Here is a 21,148-nt window from a genome sequence, read left to right on the forward strand (position 1 = left end):
GAGCACACTCTACCAGGTCACCTTGTCTCATGTCGGCCTCCCCAGGCCCATGGGCTCCTCTCCCAAACAGCAGCAGCTCAGGGCCAGCACTTCGGACTCTCTGCAACCCAACTCAGTGCTTCCCCTGCTGCCCTGTGCTGGCCACAGAAGACAGAGATGTGGCAATGGGTTCCCTGCCGTCAAGGAAAGCCAGTGTGCTAAGGCAGGCAGACACACCCACCAATGCCCACCACACAGGGCAGACTGGGAAGAAATAGCCCATATACTCCAGGGCCCAGAGGGAGGAGGAAAGGCCTCCTGGAGAGAGAAGGATCTGAGTCAGGTCTCAAAGGATAGAAAGCAGAGGAACAGAAAGAGCTTTCTAGGCAGGGAAAGAAGCAGAGGAAGGAAGGAGACCAAGGGCAGTGTCCAGCAGAGCAGGGCTTAGTGTAGGTGAGAGAGGAGGGGCACGGCCGAAGTGCTGGGGGATACAAGCCTGCACCCCTCCTGTGGGTGATGGGCACCAGGGGAGGTTGTGGAGCAGGAGACTGGCATGGCTGGAGCCTGGGTATGCACGGTCAAGCCAGCCCTGCTCTCAACAGGCTCCAACCCCCACCCTCACGATGACGCCCAGAAACCACACAGACGAGGAGCTGTTTCTTGACTGTTAGTTGGGCCTTGGCCTATGTCATACCCATGGGCTGCCACATGGGGGTGGAGGGATCAGGACGAAGAGAGGGGACCAGAGCAGGGATGGAGGTCCAGACTCAGGGAGTCGGCGCTTCTTGCAGGGGGTTGGGGGAGAGGACACGGAAGCCTCTGCCCCATGCAGGACATTTCCTTGCTGTGGCAGCAGGGCAGCTGTGCCCTGACTAGGCTGGGCTGCAGAGAGTGTGAGTCTCAGGTCCTCCGGAGCCAGAGCCATCAGGATGACTGCTTTTCAGGGGTCATCAGTCGCTCCACCTCCCGCATGAACCGCAGACACAACTCTTCTTGCCAGGGCAGAGCCACACACTGCACGGCCACTGGCAGCCCCACACTCTTCTTCATGCCCTATAGGGGATACAGGCATCAGGATAGGGTTAGCGAGGCAGGACTCCCCACCCCCAGTCCCAGGAAGCACCCAGCTAGAGAGAGGCCACAAAGTAGGGCCAGGCCATAGTCCTTCAGGTCTTGCTTAAGAAAGGCTGGCAAACCCGCAGTGCTGGTACTGTTTCCTCCACAGCGGCCAGAGTCAGGGTGGGGAGTGAGTCCAGTTGAGGGGCAGGCCAGTCCTCACCTTCTGCAGCATCTTGTCCCAGATATCCCCAAAGTAGCCCCTGTAATGTTCCATCTGGGCCTCGTCCTCAGCAGTCACCGTGGTGACAGGCACCACCCCTGCAGGGAAGTCTAGGCAGTTGTACAGCATAGTGTAGCTGACGGCCCCTGGAACACATTACAGGCAGCTGCAGCAGGCCCTGAGAATCTTCAGTGCCAACTCCGGGCCTGAGTCAAACCTCATATGAAATGGCACCCTGTGTCTACAGCCAGAGAAAGCCTCTCTCCCAGGACTGAGGTCTGAGTGACAAAGCCCAGGAATTCAGATTTCAGGGCCAGGCTGGACAACCCACTGATGTTTGCCCCATGCCTTTGCCCATGTACTTTCTCCACTGGGAATGCTGTTCCTGTTTTCTTTTCCTTTTCCTTTTTTTGAGACAGTCTCACTCTGTCACCTAGGCTGGAGTGCAGTGGTGTGATCATAACTCACTGCAGCCTTGACCTCCTGGGCTCAAGCAATCCTCCTGCCTCAGCCCCCCGAGTAGCCAGGACTACAGGAACATGCAACCACACCCGGCTAATTTTTCTATTTTTTGTAGCAACAGGAGCCTCACTATGTTGCCTGGACTGCTCTTGAGCTCCTGGGCTCAAGTGATCCTCCAGCCTCAGCCTCCCAAAGTGCTCGGATTATAGGTGTGAGCCACCGCCCTGGCCCCTATTTTCTTGATTTATCTAAATCCCACCTGGACTTCAAACCATCACCTCCCCAAACTAGATTCTGTAACTCAAGATCCCCAACTTGAATAGTGCTGATGACAGGAAAATCAATCCCTGCCAGGGCAACCCACATGACTCCCATGTCTCCAGTCAGCCAGACTGTGGGCCCCGAGAGGGCAGGGTCCTCCCAGAGGGCTCTTCTTCCATTTCCTCGCAGCCCTGCAGGGCACATGGCCAGATTCACAGAAGGGACAGGCAGGGTGTCGGGCCTCACCTGTGGCCCTGCCTGGGGCATTCAAGTCCAGAGCAGGGCCCAGCATGGGGGTCAGCACCACATCCAGGTCCAGCGCCCTCCACTGGGCAATCACGGTTTTGCGGTACACCTGCGGAGGACACAGCACACCAGGTGAAAGCACTCAGACCTAGCCCACCCCAGGCTCTTTAACTCAGGGACTGTGGCTGGGGTGGCTCTGGCCCCAGCACCTGCCCCTGGATCTGAACAGAGCCACAGTGGGACACAGGTCCTCCGGGCAGGCAGTGCTGCCTCTCAGAGGGCATCACTCGTTCTGCCTCCAGAATGAATTGTGGATACGCCTCTTCCCGCTGAGGCGGAGCCACACAAAGGCAGCTCCAGAGGGGCAAAAAGGCGGCCAGGACAGGAGCCTGGGGCTGACCCAGCCTCAAAGGATGGGCATCTAGGCAAGTAAGGGTCAGAGAGCTGGGCCCAAGTGGTGGTCCAGGGAGTGGAAGGGGGATGACAGGCCAGTCTAGGAGCCCCATGGGGGCAGTGGCCACGAGACACTGCTAGTGGGTACCCTGTCCAACTCCACCCTCCCCCCACCACCCTGCTCCAATCCAGAGGCTCTGGCCTCACCTCGATCTCGTGCTGCAGTTCCCAGAGTTTTCCAGCCGACCTGGGCAGAAGGAGTGTGGTCACCAGCCATGATGGTCACAGCCACGGAGATCAGCAACATCAGACCCCTACGGCCAACCCTCTAGATCTCACCCCTCTGTGGACCCTTCACAAACCCATGGGAGCTCTGAGAGGGAAGTTCAAACCCCTACTGTCTGGATGAGAAAATCAGGCCCCAGAGGGGCACAGGCTGGCACTTGGTGACTCCACAGCAGAGCCAGGACTAGCCCAGGCCCGATTCCACGCTACCCTCAGGACACGGGAGAGGCCATAGCTGCTGCCAGTCCTGAAGCCTGCTGGTGAGGGAAGGAGTGAGTCCATGGGACGTCAGGGCATGAAACGGGGAGGTTTATGCCCTGCTTTTCCAGCCCAAGCCACTAAGGGGCAAGTAGGGCCTGGCGCAGCTCAGGTCAGCTCAGATCTCTAACAGCAGCATCTCTCCTGGGTGCCCCACCCTCGGCCCAGGCCAACCCCCACTTCCTGGTCCTCTCCACTCATGCCCCAGCCAGGTCAACCTCCTCCCCTCCAACTCCCCCATCCTCTTGTCCCCCTCAGGCCTTTGCTCTCCAGCCAGAACTGGACCTTGCCAAGACAACTTCAAAGTCCCATCTGAAGGCCACAAAGGTTGCCCCCCTGCCTGGGCCACTTCCAGCCTCAGAGGCTACTTCCCTCAAGTCCTTTCCTGTCAGAAACTACCCAGACCCAGACTCGGATCAGGACAGGCAGGGGCCGGCAGCTAGACACAGAAGAACCCTCACCGAGACTTCATGTTGCTGAGGAAAGCTGACAGCCTTGGGAGCTGCACAGGACAGACGCAGGGTCGGTGACTCAGCTCTGGGCCACGGCAGACGTCAACCTTCTTCAGGCCAAGCCACTGGGGACCCCTCCCTCCATGCCTCCCCCCAGGGCCCAGGTCGGCACCCCTTTCAGCATGCGGGTTGGCTGAAGATTGCAGGGGACAGAGGAGGAGAGCAGTCTGGGTGGGGACTGGAGAGAAGAGGAGGCCATGCCTGCCCAAACCAAGAGAGGCTGAGGGAGGCCATGGGGGATCATGCGATAGGAGGCCCTAGGTTCCCCCCCAGCCATCCTAGCCCCTCCACTCCTTGTGCCCTCACCAGAGGCTTCACCAGGAAGGCCAGCAGTCCTTTAAGCCATTGGGGAAGCTTCAGAATTGAGACCAGGTCCCCCAGGCAGGGGTCCAAGAAATCACCTTTGCTGGGAAACAAAATGCTCGGTCCAGGCACTCCCATCCCCACATCCTTCCCGGCTTGTTCGCCCGGCCCACAGCAATCCCATTCTCTATGCAGGGATCCTGTCCACCTCCTCCTCACCAGACTCAGCTCCCTCCTTCCAAACATGCCGTTTGTTTCTGCTGATCCTTTGGGATGCCTGGGCTGCAACCCACATCCACGGGAGCTCCCCAAGGCAGGACTCAGGGTATCCCTCTCCAGCAAACCCAGCTCAGAGCTCTAAGAACTGAGGGCAACATCTCCCTGATGAGGCCTCCCTGAGGGTACCTCCCCTTAGGGAGGTACAGCCTGGAGGCACAGGTGGGGAAATCGAGGGTGGGCTGCCCATGAAGCAGGGCTCTGAGGCTATCTCTGGCTCAAGATCTCAGGGAAAGGTCTCAGGCAGCTGATCCTGGGGACTCATTCCCAGGGCCAGAGTGAGGAGTGACCCCTTCCACTGAAGCCTGGACCATACTTGGCTGCTAGGGGAAGGAAAGGAACATGACAGGCTGGGCCCTTGACTGAGTGAAGCTGCAGGGCCAAGCTCCAGGCTGCAGGGCCAAGTTCTCCATCAGTGAAGCGGAGGAAGGGGGACTGTGTTCTGAAGGGTTCCAGTCCATCCAGCAGAGGTATGTCACCAGGAGGCACCTTTGCAGGCCTGTTCTCTGCCCCTGACAACCTTTAATGACTAAAAGCATCCCAGAGGAACGAACTTCTCTAAAACTGAGCTCTGCAAAGTCCCTTAAAGGGAGTCTGGTCCAACCCACCCACTTTACAGGAGAGAAAGCTGAGGTCCTGCTCAAAAAGAAGACTTGGCTCAAGTCAGACAGAGCCTGGAGTCACAGCATCAAGTCCAAACCCCCACCCTCCTGTCTGGATCCTGCCCTTGGCCCAAATCCTTCCCAAACAGAGAGGCAACCTCCTGCCCACCTCCTACCTCACAACAAGCTCAGATCAGGGGTAGGCCACAGATACTCAACCCAGCCTACCCTCGGGCTGGCACCCTGGCAAGGGATCTCCAGGCTCAATGTGCCCAGCTGGAGGGACAGCGAGGTCCCTGCCCAGAGTGCTCAGGCCTTTGTTGGATTCAGCTAAGGCCCATCCAGGCATCACCACACCCTGCTGCTCCCCCAGGTCTGCCTACTTGTCTGATCCCACCAAGACCCCAAAGCCCACTATCACTCACAAGTTCTGTAGGAAGGTGTGGCCACCATCACTGAAGAGCCCACCTGTTGACAGGGTCTCCAGAGCATGGGGTATGTTGCTTGGCAAGAAGGGAATCAGCTGCAGGGATAGAGGGGTGTAAGGCCTCCTGACCTAAAAACTGGCTTCATGATCCCCATGCTGTCTGGGCGGCCCTGAGGATGGATTGGACCAACCCTGCCCACAAGATAGCTCTCACTAGAGCTACAAAGGCAGCCTTACTGACCCATGAAAACTCACTGTGGAATGCACAGCATGAGAGAAGTCTGGAGCCACACATAAAGTTGTGTAATGACCAGACCAAAACCCACTGGCCCTGGGAGCCTCTGGACAGCTGTGCACCACTGTTTAGAGCTGAAGAGCCTCCCCACATGCAGTGCTCACACATCACAAAGCACAGGGCTAAAGTTCTCCATCAATCACTCACTCCAATACTCTTGATCAGCCCTCTATATACTTGTCCCACAGGGCCACAGTTCACCCCGACGACAACACCGTCAGAGTGCCAGGATGCCAGGGATGGAGTAGCCATGGGTACCAGGAAGGCTTCCCGTGAGGGGAGGAGATGCCAGTACTTCCAGGACCCTGCAGTCATACCGTGTGCCCCGCAGCCTCAAGGCTCTGTTTGGTCTCCAGCACGGCCCGCCTCATGGCCGGGGAGGGCATGGTATAGTTGTCAGTCTCATAGTACCCCACACGCAGGGGCTGAGAGCTGGTGTAGACCTGGAGGGAAAACACAGGGGACAGGGGCAGGTCAGGAGAAGACAGCTCTAGGCAGGACCCCTAGAGATCAGAGAAACTACTCAGCCCCAGACACAGCTGCGAGGCTGCAGTCAGCGAGGCCAGCCCCTTCTGCATCTGACCCTTTCATAAAACACCTTCACAGTGATTCAGGTGGGCAGAGCAAGGATAAGGATTCCTACTGGTCATATGAGGAAACTGAGGCTTGAGGTCTCAATAGGGAGATTAGGTGGGACTGGGACTTGCCCAAAGCTACCCAATGCAGAGTGACAAGACAGGTCTGGAATGCAGGCATCCTGTCTTCTGAGCTGAGGCTCTCCACCACCTGTCCTGGCTCTCATGATAAACTGTTCCAGACTTCCAGACAGGGACCTCATCTCCTCCTCTCTTCCGAGGAAGGACTTCACGGCTGCCTATCCCCGTGGGTTCGGTTAGAATATCTCCCTCTGCCTGGGGAGGGGGAGTTCACCCTACCCAGCCCAGATCTGCCCTGCTGCCCCACTCCCAAGAAACACCAAGGCCCACTCTCCTTCCCGTCCACAAACCCTCAGCCTTTCCAAGGCAACCTTGGCTGGGGCGAGGGCAAGAGGTCTGTACAAGATAGACAATCGCTGGACTGCTGAGAAACGGGGCTTATGTCACACAGCTTACTGTCTACATTAACGTGACTTCACTCTTCCTCTGTCTGCACCAATCTAACTTTACAGCTCCTGCACTCTGTTGGAGTGGGCACAGAGGATGACCTAGGGCCCAGCACCTGCCTCACTGGGGACATCTGGCCCCAGCCTCAACCTGGCTGTTTCTGGCCTTCAACCCCAACGCACACACACAGAGAGAGAGAGAGTACCAGGACCAGAGCACAACCAGAACACTCAAGAGAGCAAAATACTGGTCTCAGATGCCCCGCAGTAGGGGATGAGCTGGGAGGAAGATGACCGCTGGCCACTCCCCCACCTCCTCCAAATAACACACATAACACAAATAACCTTCCGATTCATTCCAACTCTTCAACAGGAAGCATCGGTTGACACCTCTCGCCTCAAAATCCACACCCTGCTGTGCCCACCAATCCTTAACATGGGGATTAAGGATCTTAACCAATCTTAACCAACTTAAACCAATTTTAACCAACCCCCATGTTGAAAGATCCACCTTAAACCAGACTTCAAAATCTCAGCCACCCTTCCTGCCCTCTGAGATGATCCTAAGGCTTTGCAAGACAGTGCTGCCTCGCCACAGAAAGCAACAAGCCCAGCCTGTCTCAGCAACAGGCTGCTGCAGTGGTATTTTGGGGAGCAGCACACCACGCTGCTTGCAGACCCTGGCTCACGTAGCAGCAAGTCTGGCAGGAACAGGCTACATGAGCTGGGGTCTGCAGGCAGCGTGGCGTGCTGCTCCCAAAATGTGGACAGGAATACTGTTAGAAAGGCTGCTGTTTGCTGAAGGTCAGCAGGCTGGGAAATGATTCCTGCATCCCTGGTGCCAGCAGCAGAGGCTGGGCACCTTTGAAAGCCTGTGGATTTCCGGCCGGCGCGGTGACTCAAGCCTGTAATCCCAGCACTTTGGGAGGCCGAGGCGGGTGGATCACGAGGTCAGGAGATCGAGACCATCCTGGCTAACACGGTGAAACCCCGTCTCTACTAAAAAATACCAAAAAAAATTAGCCAGGCGTGGTGGCGGGCGCCTGTAGTCCCAGCTACTCGGGAGGCTGAGGCAGGAGAATGGCGTGAACCCGGGAGGCGGAGCTTGCGGTGAGCCGAGATCGCGCCACTGCACTCCAGCCTGAGGGACAGAGCGAGACTCAGTCTCAAAAAAAAAAAAAAAAAAGGAAAAAAAAAAAGCCTGAGGATTTACAAATGCAGGCAAGGGCTCCATCTGGTGGCTGTCTGTGGAGGAGCAACCCGCCCTGGCCTCAGAGGCCTGGGGGACGGTTCTCAGGAGACAGGGGCTCCAAGGCCTGCCCACAAGGCCTGGGGTGGCTGTCTGGGTTCAGCGGTCCACACTCATGCCCACCCAGCCCTGCTCACCTCTTCTCTGAAGGGCAAGGGAGGCACAGTGGGGTCCAAGCGGAACATGTCCTCGCACAGCAGGGCTCGCAGGCACAGTGCCAGGCTCTCCACGTCCCGGGCCATGGGGCCCACGGAGAGACGCACTGTGGGGCAGAGAGGTGAGGGAGGTAAGCAGACAAGGAGGGAGGAACCCAGACCTAGAGCAGCCTGGGGGCCAGACACTGCCCTGCCACCTGAGAAGCACGGCCGGAAGCGGGTCAGGCCGACCCCCACCCTCCTCGGGGCACTGAGAGCACCACGGACCTCACCTGCCTCCTGTCCATAGACACAGCCCTTCAGGCCACTCTTGCTGGATAAGAAACATAAGATGCTGGAAACAGGAAATGGCCACCCGCCGCCATCCCCACACCCACAGAGCAGCTCTGAACACTCACCGCTTTGGAAACTAGGACCCACGCCCGGCCAGTGGTACTGTAATGCTTCCTCCCAGCAAAACCCCGGAGACCGAATCCCCGCCAGGAGCCCAGAGAGGTTGGAAGCTAGGCCAAGGTCACACAGCGAGGGGCCCAGAAGCGCCCTCCACCCACCTTACCTGAGGCGGTTCCCTGTGGGCTTGAGGCCGCAGATGCCGCAGAAGGAGGAGGGGAAGCGGATGCTGCCTCCGATATCAGTGCCTAAGCCCAGGGGGGAGCCTCCAGACCCGATGAGGGCCCCTTCACCCCCTGAGGAGCCCCCTGGGCTTTTGGAGGACTTCCATGGGTTCACGGTCTGGCCAAAGAGGGGGTTACTGCAGTCATAGCTGGAGGAGGCAAGAATGGGTCAGCCTGTGCCATGCTGGGACCGGTGCCCCTGCCCCGCCCCGCCCCACCCCAAGACCTAACCTGAACATGGACTGTGGAACATTGGTGTGCACGAAGGGCACGGCACCCTGCAGCTTCAGCACATGCACCACTACGCTGTCGCACTCCGCCGGCACCCCTTCATTCAGGCTCAAGCCCAGCGTGGAGTCCTGGCCCTGGGAGGAGGGATGGGCACCAGAAGGGAGTGAGTCAGGGCCCGTGGGCAGCCAAGGGTCCACTCCAACAACTGTCACACAGGCCAAGACAGGTATACCAGTGTCTCCTCGGAAGGCCTCTGGACCTGATACCTCCTCTAACGGCCCAAAATGACCCAAGATGCAGAGCAGGCTGGCAGGGATGGAGGGGACGATGGAGGCCTGGCGCTGAGGCAGAGCATACCTTGTAGGTGAAGCACTCCTTGAGGCTCACAGGGACGCCATAGAGCAGGCCCTGCCTTGGGGCCTGAGACAGCTGAGTCTCACAGTCAGCCAGATAGGAGGTCACACAGTTGGTCCCTTTGTTCACTTCCCAGGCCTGAGGAAGGGGAAGTAGACATAAGATAAAAGGAGGCTGGCCTTTTTAAGAAATTGTGGTGAAATATACATCATGTAGAACTGGCCTTTTAAAGTATACCCAGGGAGAGGGGTAACCAGCAACATGGCCCAGAGCCTGGGGCACAGAGGATGACCTAGGGCTCAGCATCTGCCTCACTAGGGATATTTGGCCCAGGCCTCATCCTGGCTGTCTCTGGCCTTCAACCAGGACCAGGGCACAACCGGGACACTCAAGGGAGCAAGATACTGGCCTCAGGTGCCCCCCAGGTAGGGGCTGAGCTGGGAGGAAGATGACCACTGGCCACTCCCTCACCTCCCCCAAGCCACATCTCTGCCAGTGAGGCAGACAGAAACCAGACAGGGGCAGCGCCCCGTCACTGGTCACACTGAAGGGCAACCACAGAGCAGGACTAGACCAGACTCCTGCCTCCCGGAGCCCAGCAGTCTCTCCTCAACCCCACGCCTTCCCCACACGTAGCCCAGTCAAGCCTCCCCTTACCCAGGAAATCTTGAATTTGATAATCAAGCCATGTGGAGTAGGAGCTTGACAAAAGGGAAGAACATGCTAATAGTGGAAATCTGCCTAGAATGCTCAAACCTCACCACACAGGGTCCTACAGAAGGAAAGGTGAGGGCAGAGTGAGATGCAGCTTTCAGTAAATACTCCTGCTCCTGGGGAGTATCTGGGGCAAACAGGGTGGGCTGTGTTGCCATATTCAGGCATGTGCAAAATCTGTCCCCGGGGTACCTGAGGCAGGAACAGAGAAGGCTAATCTAACCAGATAGACTAGATTAACTAGGAAGGGCAGAAGCCTTTTCAGGGACATTGACAGGGAAGAAGCAAGACCATCTGCTGAGACTATGTACGTGCCCCCTCTCAGTGACACCAGCCCAGCATGCGCTCGCTCCCTCAGCTGCAGCCCCCACAGCGTTGTCACATACACTGCACCCAGATAAGTTCACCTGCCTAGGGGTCACACTCACTGTCCCACACCCTTTCAAGAAATCATGCAGGCCACACTCAAAGCACAATTTGTCTCCTTCTTTCCTCCCTCCCTCCCTTTCTTTTCAAACATATTTCTTGAGCATTTATTACGTGAAATGCAACATGTTGAGCACTAAGGTTCAAAGACAAATGAGACAAGCTCTGTCCACAAAGACCCCCCATGGGAAAGAGATAGAGAAGACAAGCCTGACACTGTGATGAGAAATGTGCTATTAGAATGAGAGTAGGCCTGGAAGAGGAAACCCTACCTCAGGTGGGGAATGGAAGACGGTGCCTCCTGCTCTGAGCCCCGAAGGCTCAGCCAGGGGAGCCCGTGGCACGGACAGGGGCAAAGAAGAGGGAAACAGCCTTCCAGGTAAAGGAGCCCCACCCAAGCCAGTGCAGAGCTGCTGACACCCAAGCTCCAGAAGGCCTTGGCCAGAGGTGATGCCACACACAGAGGAGGAGTACAAGAGATGGCCTGAAGAGCTGGGGACACAAGAGGGCACCTGACCAGGAGGCTGGTGCTTGGGCATGGCGGGAGGTGGTGGTGGCGGGCCAGGGTGGCCAAAGGGGATGGAGACAGGAGAGGGCTGGGTAAAAGAAGAGAACAGGCCAGGCGCGGTGGCTCACGCCTGTAATCCCAGCACTTTCAGAGGATCACCTGAGGTTGGGAGTTCCAGACCAGCCCGGCCAAATAAAAATACAAAAATTAGCCAAGCATGGGGGTGCATGTCTATAATCCCAGCTACTCGGGAGGCTGAGGTATGAGAATCACTTGAACCCGGGAGGTGGAGGTTGTAGTGAGCCAAGATCATGCCACTGCACTCCAGCCTGGGCGACAGAGCGAGACTCCCATCTCAAAAAAAAAGAAGGGGTCGGGCATGGTGGCTCACGCCTGTAATCCTAGCACTTTGGAAGGCCGAGGCGGGTGGATCACCTGAGGTCAGGAGTTTGAGACCAGCCTGATCAACATGGTGAAACCCCGTCTCTACTAAATACAAAAAATTAGTTGGGGGCCAGCTGCAGTGGCTCACAGCTGTAACCCCAGCACTTTGGGAGGCCGAGGCGGGTGGATCACTTGAGGTCAGGAGTTCCAGACCAGCCTGACCAACATGGTAAAATCCCATCTCTACTAAAAATACAAAAATTAGCTGGGTGTGTTAGCAGGTGCCTGTACTCCCAGCTACTCAGGAGGCTGAGGCAGAAGAATCACTTGAACCCAGGAGGTGGAGGCTGCAGTGAGCCAAGATCGTGCCACTGCATTCCAGCCTGGGCAACAGAGCGAGACTCCATCTCAAAAAAAAAAAAAAAATTTTTTTCTTTTCATTAGCCGGGTGTAGTGGTGCATGCCTGTAATCCCAGCTACTTGGGAGGCTGAGGCAGGAGAATTGCTTGAACCCAGGAGGTGGGGGTTGCAGTGCGCCAAGATTGTGCCATTGCACTCCAGCCTGAACAACAAGAGCAAAACTCCATCTCAAAAAAAAAGAAGGGAACAGACCAGACTTGTTGCCCGATGGGGTGGAGGCGGGAGGGAGAGGGAAGTCTGGGCTAAAAGCCAGGTTACTAGCTAAGACAGCATGCTCAGTGTCTCATACACACATACATATACACACGCACACGCTCTGGCTCCTTCCCTCCCTGGCAGTCCCTGGCACTGTAGGTCCCACCATGGCCCCCAGCAGGACTAACTCCAGGCCAGGTTTTCCCCACAGCCTGTGCGGACAGAGGGAGGGGAAAGGGAGGGGCTGGCCTTGGCTGGCCTTACCTTTCCCACATAGGTGAAGAGCACGGCCTCAGGGGACAGCTCTCTACTGTGTAACTTCTGCACCAGCTGAGGCAGGGGCAGGGCTAGCAGCGCCTCTGAGTCCAGGTCTGGGTTCTGTGGGGGACAAACTCAGATCAGTCCCCTACTCGCCGAAGTCTCATGGGCCAGCAGACACCAGTGGCCCATGCCCCAGCAGCTCTGACATGGCCCAGCCTGGGCAGGCCCTTGCCATCCCTAGAGAATGCAGCTCTGTCTCCTCCAGAAGCTTGTTGAAGGGGTGCCCAGCGAGCCGACCTGCCCAAGTAGGTTTTTTTTTTCCTTAGAGACAGTGTCTGGCCGTGTTGCCCAGGCTAGACTTGAACTCCTGGGCTCAAGCGATCCTCCCACTTCAGCCTCCCGAGTAGCTGGAACTACAGGCACATGCTACTGTGCCTAGCTCCAGACTGATGATTAAACCACTACAAATATACACCAGCAGTGGCTGCCTTCTGTGTGCCAAGCACCACGCTGATGTCATCCATGTTTTGATTAAGTCTTACTGCCATTCCCATTGCACAGATAAACTGAGGCTGAGAGAGAGGTGCCTTCTTGCCCACCAGCCATCTGCCTGCACCTGACCCCATGCCATCCCCACACCCACAGAGCAGCTCTGAACACTACTCAGGGGGTTGCCAACCTCTAGTAGGGAAGGGCAAAAACAAGAAGACCCCATCTTGGGAGGCTGGGTCTGTGACTGAAGGCCACACCCAAAAGGAAGGGTTTACACATTCATTCTGTGTCCGGAATTGGTGGGTTCTTGGTCTCACTGACTTCAAGAATGAAGCCGCGGACCCTCACAGTGAGTGTTCCAGTTCTTAAAGGCTGCCTATCTGAAGAAGCCACATTTCAGCTGTGATTTGAAGGATAAGAAGATGCCAGATGTGGGGAGAGACAGAGCTCTGGGTACCTTCTCTTCCCTCTCTGATTCTGGGAGAAGGCTTCCCCTCCTCCTGCTTCCATTCCTCCTGCTTCCCCTCCAACCCTGCTTCTACTCCTCCCCTCCCCCTAATCCCCCTACTCCCCTCCCCCTACTCCCCCTCCTCCCCTGGCCTGCTTCCCTCTCCTCCCCTCCCCACTTCCCCCTCTTCCCTCCCCAATTTCCCCTCCTCCCCTCCCCTGGTTTTCCCTCCTCCCCTCTACCCTTTCCCTCCTCCCCTCCCCTGGCTTCCCCTCCTCCCCCTCTACCCTTCCCTTCCTCCCCTCCCCTTGCTTCCCCTCCTCCCCCTCTACCCTTCCCTTCCCTTCCTCCCCTCCCCTTCCTTCCCCTTCTCCCCTTCCCTTCCTCACCTCCCCTTGCTTTCCCTTCTCCCCTCTACCCTTCCCCTCCTCCCCTCCCCTCTTACCCTCCTCCCCTACCCTGGCTTCCACTCCTCCCCTAAGCACCTCTGACTCCAGGCTCTCCACTCATCCCACATCCCCCAGATCCCCTACCCAGCCCGAGGCAATGGAGCCCAAACCAGCTCACTGGGCTATTCCTGTCACCTGTACACCTTCCCTGTCCTTCCTCTAAGCTCATCACCTGCCCGACTTTCGACCAGCTCCTCCTTGTGTATCCTGTACCCTGTACTCAGGGGAGGCCATGCCATCCATCCAGGTGTTCAGGAAATGAAACAGGTGTCTTTCTGGCTCCTCCTTCCCACCACCACCTGCATCCAGTCACCAAGCTAAGTAGCTCTGAAAAATGGTCACCTCTCCATCCCCTCTACCAAGGCCCTCACCGGGCCTCAGACTCATCCTTGTCTCCTGGGTCACACGGGGCCACCCAACTGCTGCCCTGCCCAGGTCCTGCCCCTCCAACCCACACTTTCCACTAGGGCCAGACAGTGCAAAACCCAACCTGGCCTTGCCTCTCCCCTTAAAATCCCCATCTCATCACACCACAGGCTCCAGAGCATATTCCAGGAGGTGCTTCCAAGCTGTGGTCCTCTCAGACTCATGTGCACCTCTCCCCACCCAGGCACCACTGCCCCCTCCCACCCCCCACACCCCAGAGCCTGGCGCCTGCCCTCTCCGGGCACATGCCACAGCCTCTGCCCCCTGATGTCCTCAGTGTCAGGAGCATTTCCCTGAATTCATTGAACTGATATAGTACTTACTTTGGATTTTTTTTCTAACACAAGGAGCTACAAAGAAGAAAAAAATGGGTTCAAGACTTCTCCCCAAACACACCAGATAATCCTCTTGATATATTCTTTAAAGGTATACAAAATGAAAAGTGAGCATTCCCTCCACCCCTGGTTCCCCTTGCACAGTCCCTCCTCTATAAAGGAAAACTATAATTAACAGTTTCTGGTGTACTCTTACAGGAAAAGAAAATATTTATGAAAAACCCACCATGTCAACAGTTGTCTATATATATTCTTTTTTGCACAAAGGAATTATACTATACACACAGTACTGCATCTTGCCTTTCCCATCTCACAATGAAAATCAAATTTTGCTTTATTTTTGTTCTCATTATATAAATACAGGTTCATTGTATTTTAAAAAATGCCTAAGAGTATGGAGAAGGACATCAAAATCAGCAGAGCATTCACCACCCTGGAATAACTGCCACCTGACAGTCCGGTCACCAACTCCCCCGACCTCGCTACAAGGTGCCCACAGAGTGCCTGTGCACGGCAGCTAGCAGCTAGCAACGTGCTCCCCTTCACGCTCAGCACACATTTTCATTCTTTCCTATGTTCTTGCCTGTTGACAGTTAATGACACAGCTGCTAACAGCTATTTTTAAATCTTCAACTAGTGTCAGGCAGCTGAGACATTTTCTCCTAGACACCAAAGTAAGTCTGCACCTCCAGGAGACCAATCAGTGAACATGCGGAAACCTGATTTTGCGGAGAATGCAGGGAAGTATAGTATACAGGTAACATCTAAACCTGTGGCCACCTGCATGCACAATTTTTCAAGAGAGGGATACTCTACCAATCACTTAGGAGGCATTGCCCCTCCTCCATCTGTTTTGTTTTCTCCTTCTGAACCACAATGCCAGTGGGATTGATAAGCGGGTTGTAAGAGATGTAGGAAAAACCATTCAGGGTAAAACAAAACTGCATGTACAAAGGCATAAGGGCATAAATAGGTGTTCTGTGATGTCTCTCCCAGCTATACTATTCTATTGATGGTGGTCCTTCTCTTCGGTCTAGAAAAGATATCAAAACTTATTCAGGGGGCAGGGTGGGAAAAAAATGGGTGAAGCGTCAACAGAATTACCAGAAACACATTTTTCTCTAGATTTGTTCAAGAGTTTAGAGAGAGGTGAACTATTTTGTGAAAATTCAGAAGGTGTTTAGGTACCCCTTCATCCAGCTGTGTCCTCCTTGGACACAGCTAAGAATCCGGGAGTGGTGGCTCACACCTGTAATCCCAGCACTTTGGGAGGCCGAGGCAGGCGGATCACCTGAGGTCAGGAGTTCGAGACCAGCCTGGCCAACATGGCGAAACCCTGTCTCTACCAAAAATGCAAAAATTAGCTGGATATGGTGGCAGGCACCTGTAGTCCTAGCTACTCCAGGAGGCTGAGGCAGGAGAATCACTTGAACCCGGGAGGCGGAGGTTGCAGTGAGCCAAGATTGAGCCACTACACTCCAGCCTGGGCAACAGAGCAAGACTCTGACTCAAAAAAAAAAAAAAAAAAGAATCTTGGTTGCCAAATCGCTTTGTCCAGAATCTATCAGACAGGAGCTTTACTACAAATCGCTGTGTTCTCCCAGGGCCTGCTGGAGCCCTGCTTATCTCAGGTGCCCCCTTGTGATTCAGGGCTGGGCTAAGAGCCCCAGAAGAAAGGTTGCCCAGACAGTCACAGATCCTACCTGCCCATCATTCAAGGACTCCAGAGCCAAACAGAAGGGTGCCTTAGGAGTTGTAGGCAGAAGGGAGGAGAGGCGGGGGAAAGAGCTGTTCCCAAGCCTGGGCTGGGTTCAGCTAAAACTCCCACGTCCTGGCCGGGTGAGGTGGCTCACATCTGTTATCCCAACACTTTGGGAAGCCAAGGCAGGGAGATCACCTGAGGTCAGGAGTTCAAGACCAGCCTGGCCAACATGGTGAAATCCCATCTCTACTAAAAAATACAAAAATTAGCCGGGCATGGTGGCAGGCACCTGTAACCCCAGCTACTAGGGAGGCTGAGGCAGGAGAATGGCTTGAACCCGGGAGGTGGAGGTTGCAGTGAGCCGAGATTGCACCAGTGCACTCCAGCTGGGGCAACAAAGTGAGACTTCATCTCAAAAAAAAAAAAAAAAAAAAGAGTTCAAGACTAGCCTGGCCAACATGATGAAACCGTTTGTACTAAAACTACAGAAATTAGCCAGGCATTGGACAGGCGCGGTGGCTCATGCCTATAATCCCAGCACTTTGGGAGGCCGAGGCGGGCGGATCACCTGAGGTCAGGAGGTCGAGGCCAGCCATGGCCAACATGGTGAAGCCCCGTCTCTACTAAAAATGCAAAAATTAGCCGGGCATGGTGGCAGGCGCCTGTAATCCCAGCTACTCGGGAGGCTGAGGCAGGAGAATCGCTTGAACCTGGGAGGCAGAGCTTGCAGTAAGCCGAGATCGCACCATTGCACTCCAGCCTGGGCGACAGAGCAAGACCCCATCTCAAAAACAAAAAACAAAAATAAAAAAAAACAAAAAAAAATCCTACTCCCCCCCAAAGCCTACAAAGCTATTGTCAATCAGGACCCCACCCCTTTGCTGATTACTCAAAACCACAATCACTGGAAACCTGAAAGGTAATTTCCCTCTTCTCCTCCTGAAAGAGCCAAGCTTTCAGAGCCAAAACTTCTGTCCTGGAATAATCTGTTCGTAAAAATAATGAAGAGCAGTTGCTCCAGAGGAAAACCATATAGATGCTGCTGTTTGGAGCCGAAGTGCAGGAAGACCCATCCTGCTACCATCCCACACCCCTGCCAGCCAGGTGGATTCCTTGCAACCAGGAGGGGAGTTCTGCAGGCAAGAACTGTGAGCAGATCCCTGCTAGTGCTGCCCACGCTGCTCTTGGAGCTGGCAGAACTCAGCTGGCTGCACAGAGCCAGGGATAAACAGGAGGATCTCTAAGGAGGACCTCCAGCGCCCAGCCAGAGAGGGCAACTAGACAGTGAAGAACCTGTGCTTGTGTAGGGGAGATGGCCAATTTGGGTTGACCACCAGGGCCCTCCCACTCTGGAAGGAAGAAACCCTAAAAACTGACTGATGGTGGACTTTTCAGCCAGCTTGGTGAGTGGAGGCTGGAACCAGACATATTTTTTATCTTACTAAATAAATATGAGATATCTTGGCCCCAGGGATGGTTTGGAGTAAATTCATACATTACAGCCAGCCAAAACCGCAACACATGTGTGGGGAAAAGAGAGATCAGACTGTTACTGTGTCTATGTAAAAAGAAGTAGACATAAGAAATTCCATTTTGTTCTGTACTAAGAGAAATTCTTCTGCCTTGAGATGCTGGTAATCTGTAAACCTAGCCCCAACCCTATGCTCGCAGAAACATGTGCTGTGTTGACTCAAGGTTTAATTAGGGCTGTGCAGGATGTGCTTTGTTAAAAATGTGTTTGCAGGCAGTATGCTTGGTAAAAAGTCATCGCCATTCTCCAGTCTTGAGTACCCAGGGGCACAATGCACTGCGGAAGGCCGCAGGGACCTCTGCCCAAGAAAGCCTGGGTATTCTCCAAGGTTTCTCCCCACTGAGACAGCCTGAGATACGGCCTTGTGGGAAGGGAAAGACCTGACCATACCCCAGCCCGATACCCATAAAGGGTCTGTGCTGAGGAGGATCAGTGAAAGAGGAAGGCCTCTTTGCAGTTGAGATAAGAGGAAGGCATCTGTCTCCTGCTCATCCCTGGGAATGGAATGTGTCAGTGTAAAACCCGATCCTACGTTCTATTTACTGAGATAGGAGAAAACCACCTTATGGCTGGAGGTGAGACATGCTGGTGACAATACTGCTGTTTACTGCACTGAGATGCTTGTATAAAGTCAAACATAAATCTGGCCTACATACACATCAAGGCACAGCACCTTTCCTTAAACTTATGACACAGAGTCCTTTGCTCACATGTTTTCCTGTTGACCCTTTCCCCACCATTACCCTATAGTCCTGCCACATCCCCCTCACCGAGATGGTAGAGATAGTGATCAATAAATACTGACGGAACTCAGAGACCAGTGCTGGCGCGGGTCCTCCCTATACTGAGCGCTGGTCCCCTGGGCCCACTGTTCTTTCTCTATACTTTGTCTCTGTGTCTTATTTCTTTTCTCAGTCTCTCATCCCACCTGAGGAGAAATACCCACAGGTGTGGAGGGGCTGGCCCCCTTCAACATGCAAGGCTACACCCTGGGCTGGCATGCAAGGTGCCTTCCTCATATCTCTCTCCTGTTCCTCTCCATGAAAGTGTGGCTGAAGAGTGCAGCGGGCACCTAGGTTCTAGTTCCAGCTCTGCCCCAACTCAAAAATCACTTGCGGAACATCTGCTGAACACAATTTTCTGTGACTCTTTCTGTCTCCCACCCAGGCACACCCTCTTGAATCCTGCGGTTCCCAACCTGGAAAGCCTTCCCACCTGTCAGGTCCCACAGATACAGCAAGCCCTCCCTCTCTCAGCACATAAGAAGGCTTTAACTGGGGTCAGTGTTTCACACACCCAGAGGAAAAGCCCCTCTTCAAGCCACGTCTTCCAAACCCTCAGCCAGGCCCTTCCACGCCTCCAAACCCACATACTGAGGTGATCCAAAGGCAGCGCAGGGAGAAGAAAAGCTTGTTGACAGACCACCCACGGAGGGCTGGAACTAAACCTGCTCATGGAAAGGGCTTGCCAGGGGTTGGACACCACAGCAGGAGCCAGAGAGACTTCCCTTCTAGCCTGGCTTTGCCAAGATCTCCCTGTGCACTTGGCAGGTTTCTTTCTGGCTCCCTCTTAGGATCCAAATGCACAAATCAAGAAGCTTGAACTCGGCCAGGCGCGGTGGCTCACGCCCAGCACTTTGGGAGGCCGAGGCAGGTGTATCAACTGAGGTCAGGCGTTTGAGATCAGCCTGGCCAACATGGTGAAACCCAGTCTCTACTAAAAATGCAAAAATTAGCCAGGCGTAGTGGCGGGCCCCTGTAATCCCAGCTACTGGGGATGCTGAGGCAGCAAGAATCGCTTGCACCCGGGAGGCGGAGGTTGCAGTGAGCCGAGATCGCACCACTGCACTCTTGCCTGGGAGTCAGAGCGAGACTCCGTCTCAAAAAAAAAAACAAAAAAAAACAAAAACTCTAAGCTCTCCAGATCCCCTTGGCCATTACACTCTGCGATTCCAAAGTCCTCAACCCCTGGCATCCCACTGGTTGTCACGCTTGCGTTTTCGCATTCCAATAGGCAGCAATCCTGAGATTCTTTGGCACAAAGCAAAACTCCTCTTTGACCCAGTGAGGGAAAGGCCTTACACCACCTGCCTTGACACTACCGTTTCCTTTCTTCCCCCGTGCTCTACCTGGCTCAGAAAGTGCGGAATATCTTAGGGCAAGGAGAGATTCTGGAGAGTTACACATCTGCTCTGCCCGCCCCATCCCCTGTCCCTCGGCGGGTCCGGCGGCTGAAAGTGCCGCTGCGAGTACCCTCAGGCCGCGCCCATCCCATTACGCTCCGGCAGTCACCTGGAGCCGGAAGCGCTGCGCCGCCCTGTCCATGTTCTCCAGGCCCGCTCGCTGCCTCTGTCGCGCCCGGACCACCGCGCCCCGCGCCGTCCGGTGCCCGGACCAGCGCAGGGCCACGGCCGCCGCCACGAAGCAGCAGGCCAGGGCGACCCCGGAGGCCCCAGGCAGCGCGGCCCACAGCTCGTACTGCACCATGATCCCTTCAGCCTGCTGCTGCCTACCGCGACAGTTGAAGCCGCCGCACGAGCAGCCCGCCCGCTCCGCCGCAAAACCCGGACTGGATCAGCCGGGATCCCACGCCCGCCGGCGCGGGGAAGCGCGCCAGAGCCTAGAGGCTATCAGAGGCGGCCCGCCTGGCATCGCCCCCAGCGACATCCCGCTCCCCGCCAAGCCGAGCAGGCGGGTGGGGAAGGGCGACTGTTTCGCGTGGGCGACCTCCCAAGCTTGAGTTTAGCACCGGTTGGGCACCACAGCCCCGGCCGGCCTCTGCCCCCTGCACCCCAGAGCCCCAAATGCTGAAGACTGCGCCCCAGCCGGAGCCCCATGCCAGACATGCCAGCTGTTAGATATGAGTTCTAAATTTATCTTAAAAGAATCAATATGTCAGTATCTTCAATTCTTTGCCTTCTACTTTTAAACTTAACTTCCTCATAAAGCAACATTTTTCGATTACCTGCTCCTCCCTCACTCATTCTTCACCGTGGTTCATTCCGATTTCCTGCTCTGCGGTAACCATTTTTCCCGCCAAACCACTCACCCCCTCACTGTCTTTAAATTAGCCAATCGGAATTAGTTTAGCCTATAGGTCTAACCCTAGCCAACAGGGGAAGGACACAGCATCAGGAATCACGTGGGTCAGGCATAAGAACCACCTTCCCCTCCCTTGTCCAGGTGTGCGCTCACCTTTGCTCCGTCTGTGAGGGCGCACCCTTCTATAGAAGTAAATTGCCTTGCTGAGAAGAAAAAAAAGAAAATTTTATATTCGAGTGCTATTTCTTTTGCGTCACTGGGGGGAAACTTTATTTAAACAATTTGGGGGCTTGCTCGTGATTACATTCCCCTTCAGGGGCAGTCTCTGGTTCTCTCTCCTGAGGAGGTATGCCCCACCCTCTTGTGATGGCCTCAGGGGTGAGAAATCAGGACTCACCCAGTGCAAGAAATAACCTGAGCTCTCAGCAATGCGAAAAGAAACCAGCAGGCAACCTAGGGTAAAGCATCCTCACACACTGCAGAGACAACTCTGTGCACAGACAAAGGAAGAAGCCGAGGGAGCCGGTAAGGTA

At 55.3% G+C, this 21,148-nt stretch overlaps 2 protein-coding genes across 2 annotated transcripts in view; both read right to left on the reverse strand.

The window, feature by feature from the left end:
• Positions 1–633: 633 nt before the first annotated feature.
• FAAH (fatty acid amide hydrolase) lies at positions 634–20,139 on the reverse strand. The gene is made up of 15 exons (XM_008965209.4): positions 19,866–20,139; positions 12,195–12,308; positions 9,287–9,421; positions 8,930–9,063; positions 8,641–8,847; positions 8,357–8,397; positions 8,067–8,191; positions 5,896–6,021; positions 5,282–5,379; positions 3,982–4,081; positions 3,625–3,665; positions 2,828–2,867; positions 2,228–2,336; positions 1,259–1,404; positions 634–1,032 (listed from the first exon to the last, which is right to left on the reverse strand). Exons 1-15 carry the CDS (start codon positions 20,058–20,060, stop codon positions 904–906), a joined length of 1,740 nt encoding a protein of 579 aa, XP_008963457.2. The 5' UTR covers positions 20,061–20,139; the 3' UTR covers positions 634–903.
• NSUN4 (NOP2/Sun RNA methyltransferase 4) overlaps positions 13,758–21,148 on the reverse strand; it is a 61,477-nt gene continuing 54,086 nt past the window's right edge. Inside the window, exons 7-8 of the mRNA XM_055093399.2 lie at positions 14,330–14,356; positions 13,758–13,879 (exon numbers count right to left, since the gene is read on the reverse strand). Coding sequence (XP_054949374.1) covers positions 13,832–13,879; positions 14,330–14,356 — 75 coding nt within the window. The 3' untranslated portion in view covers positions 13,758–13,831. The remainder of the gene's footprint in view (positions 13,880–14,329; positions 14,357–21,148) is intronic.

This window comes from Pan paniscus, chromosome 1 (genome assembly GCF_029289425.2).
Source record: "Pan paniscus chromosome 1, NHGRI_mPanPan1-v2.0_pri, whole genome shotgun sequence".
NCBI classification, from domain to species: Eukaryota; Metazoa; Chordata; class Mammalia; order Primates; family Hominidae; genus Pan; species Pan paniscus.

What these genes read in the sequence shown, in the direction of transcription:
- FAAH (XM_008965209.4), bottom strand. Translation starts at nt 20,060, where the DNA reads ATGGTGCAGTACGAGCTGTGGGCCGCGCTGCCTGGGGCCTCCGGGGTC. An exon ending in CCTTGCCCTTCAGAGAAGAG is followed by an intron (nt 6,022 to 8,066) that starts GTGAGCAGGGCT and finishes TTTTCCCTCCAG; the next exon opens with GTCTACACCAGCTCTCAGCC. An exon ending in AACTGCAGCACGAGATCGAG is followed by an intron (nt 2,337 to 2,827) that starts GTGAGGCCAGAG and finishes TGTCCTCCGCAG; the next exon opens with GTGTACCGCAAAACCGTGAT.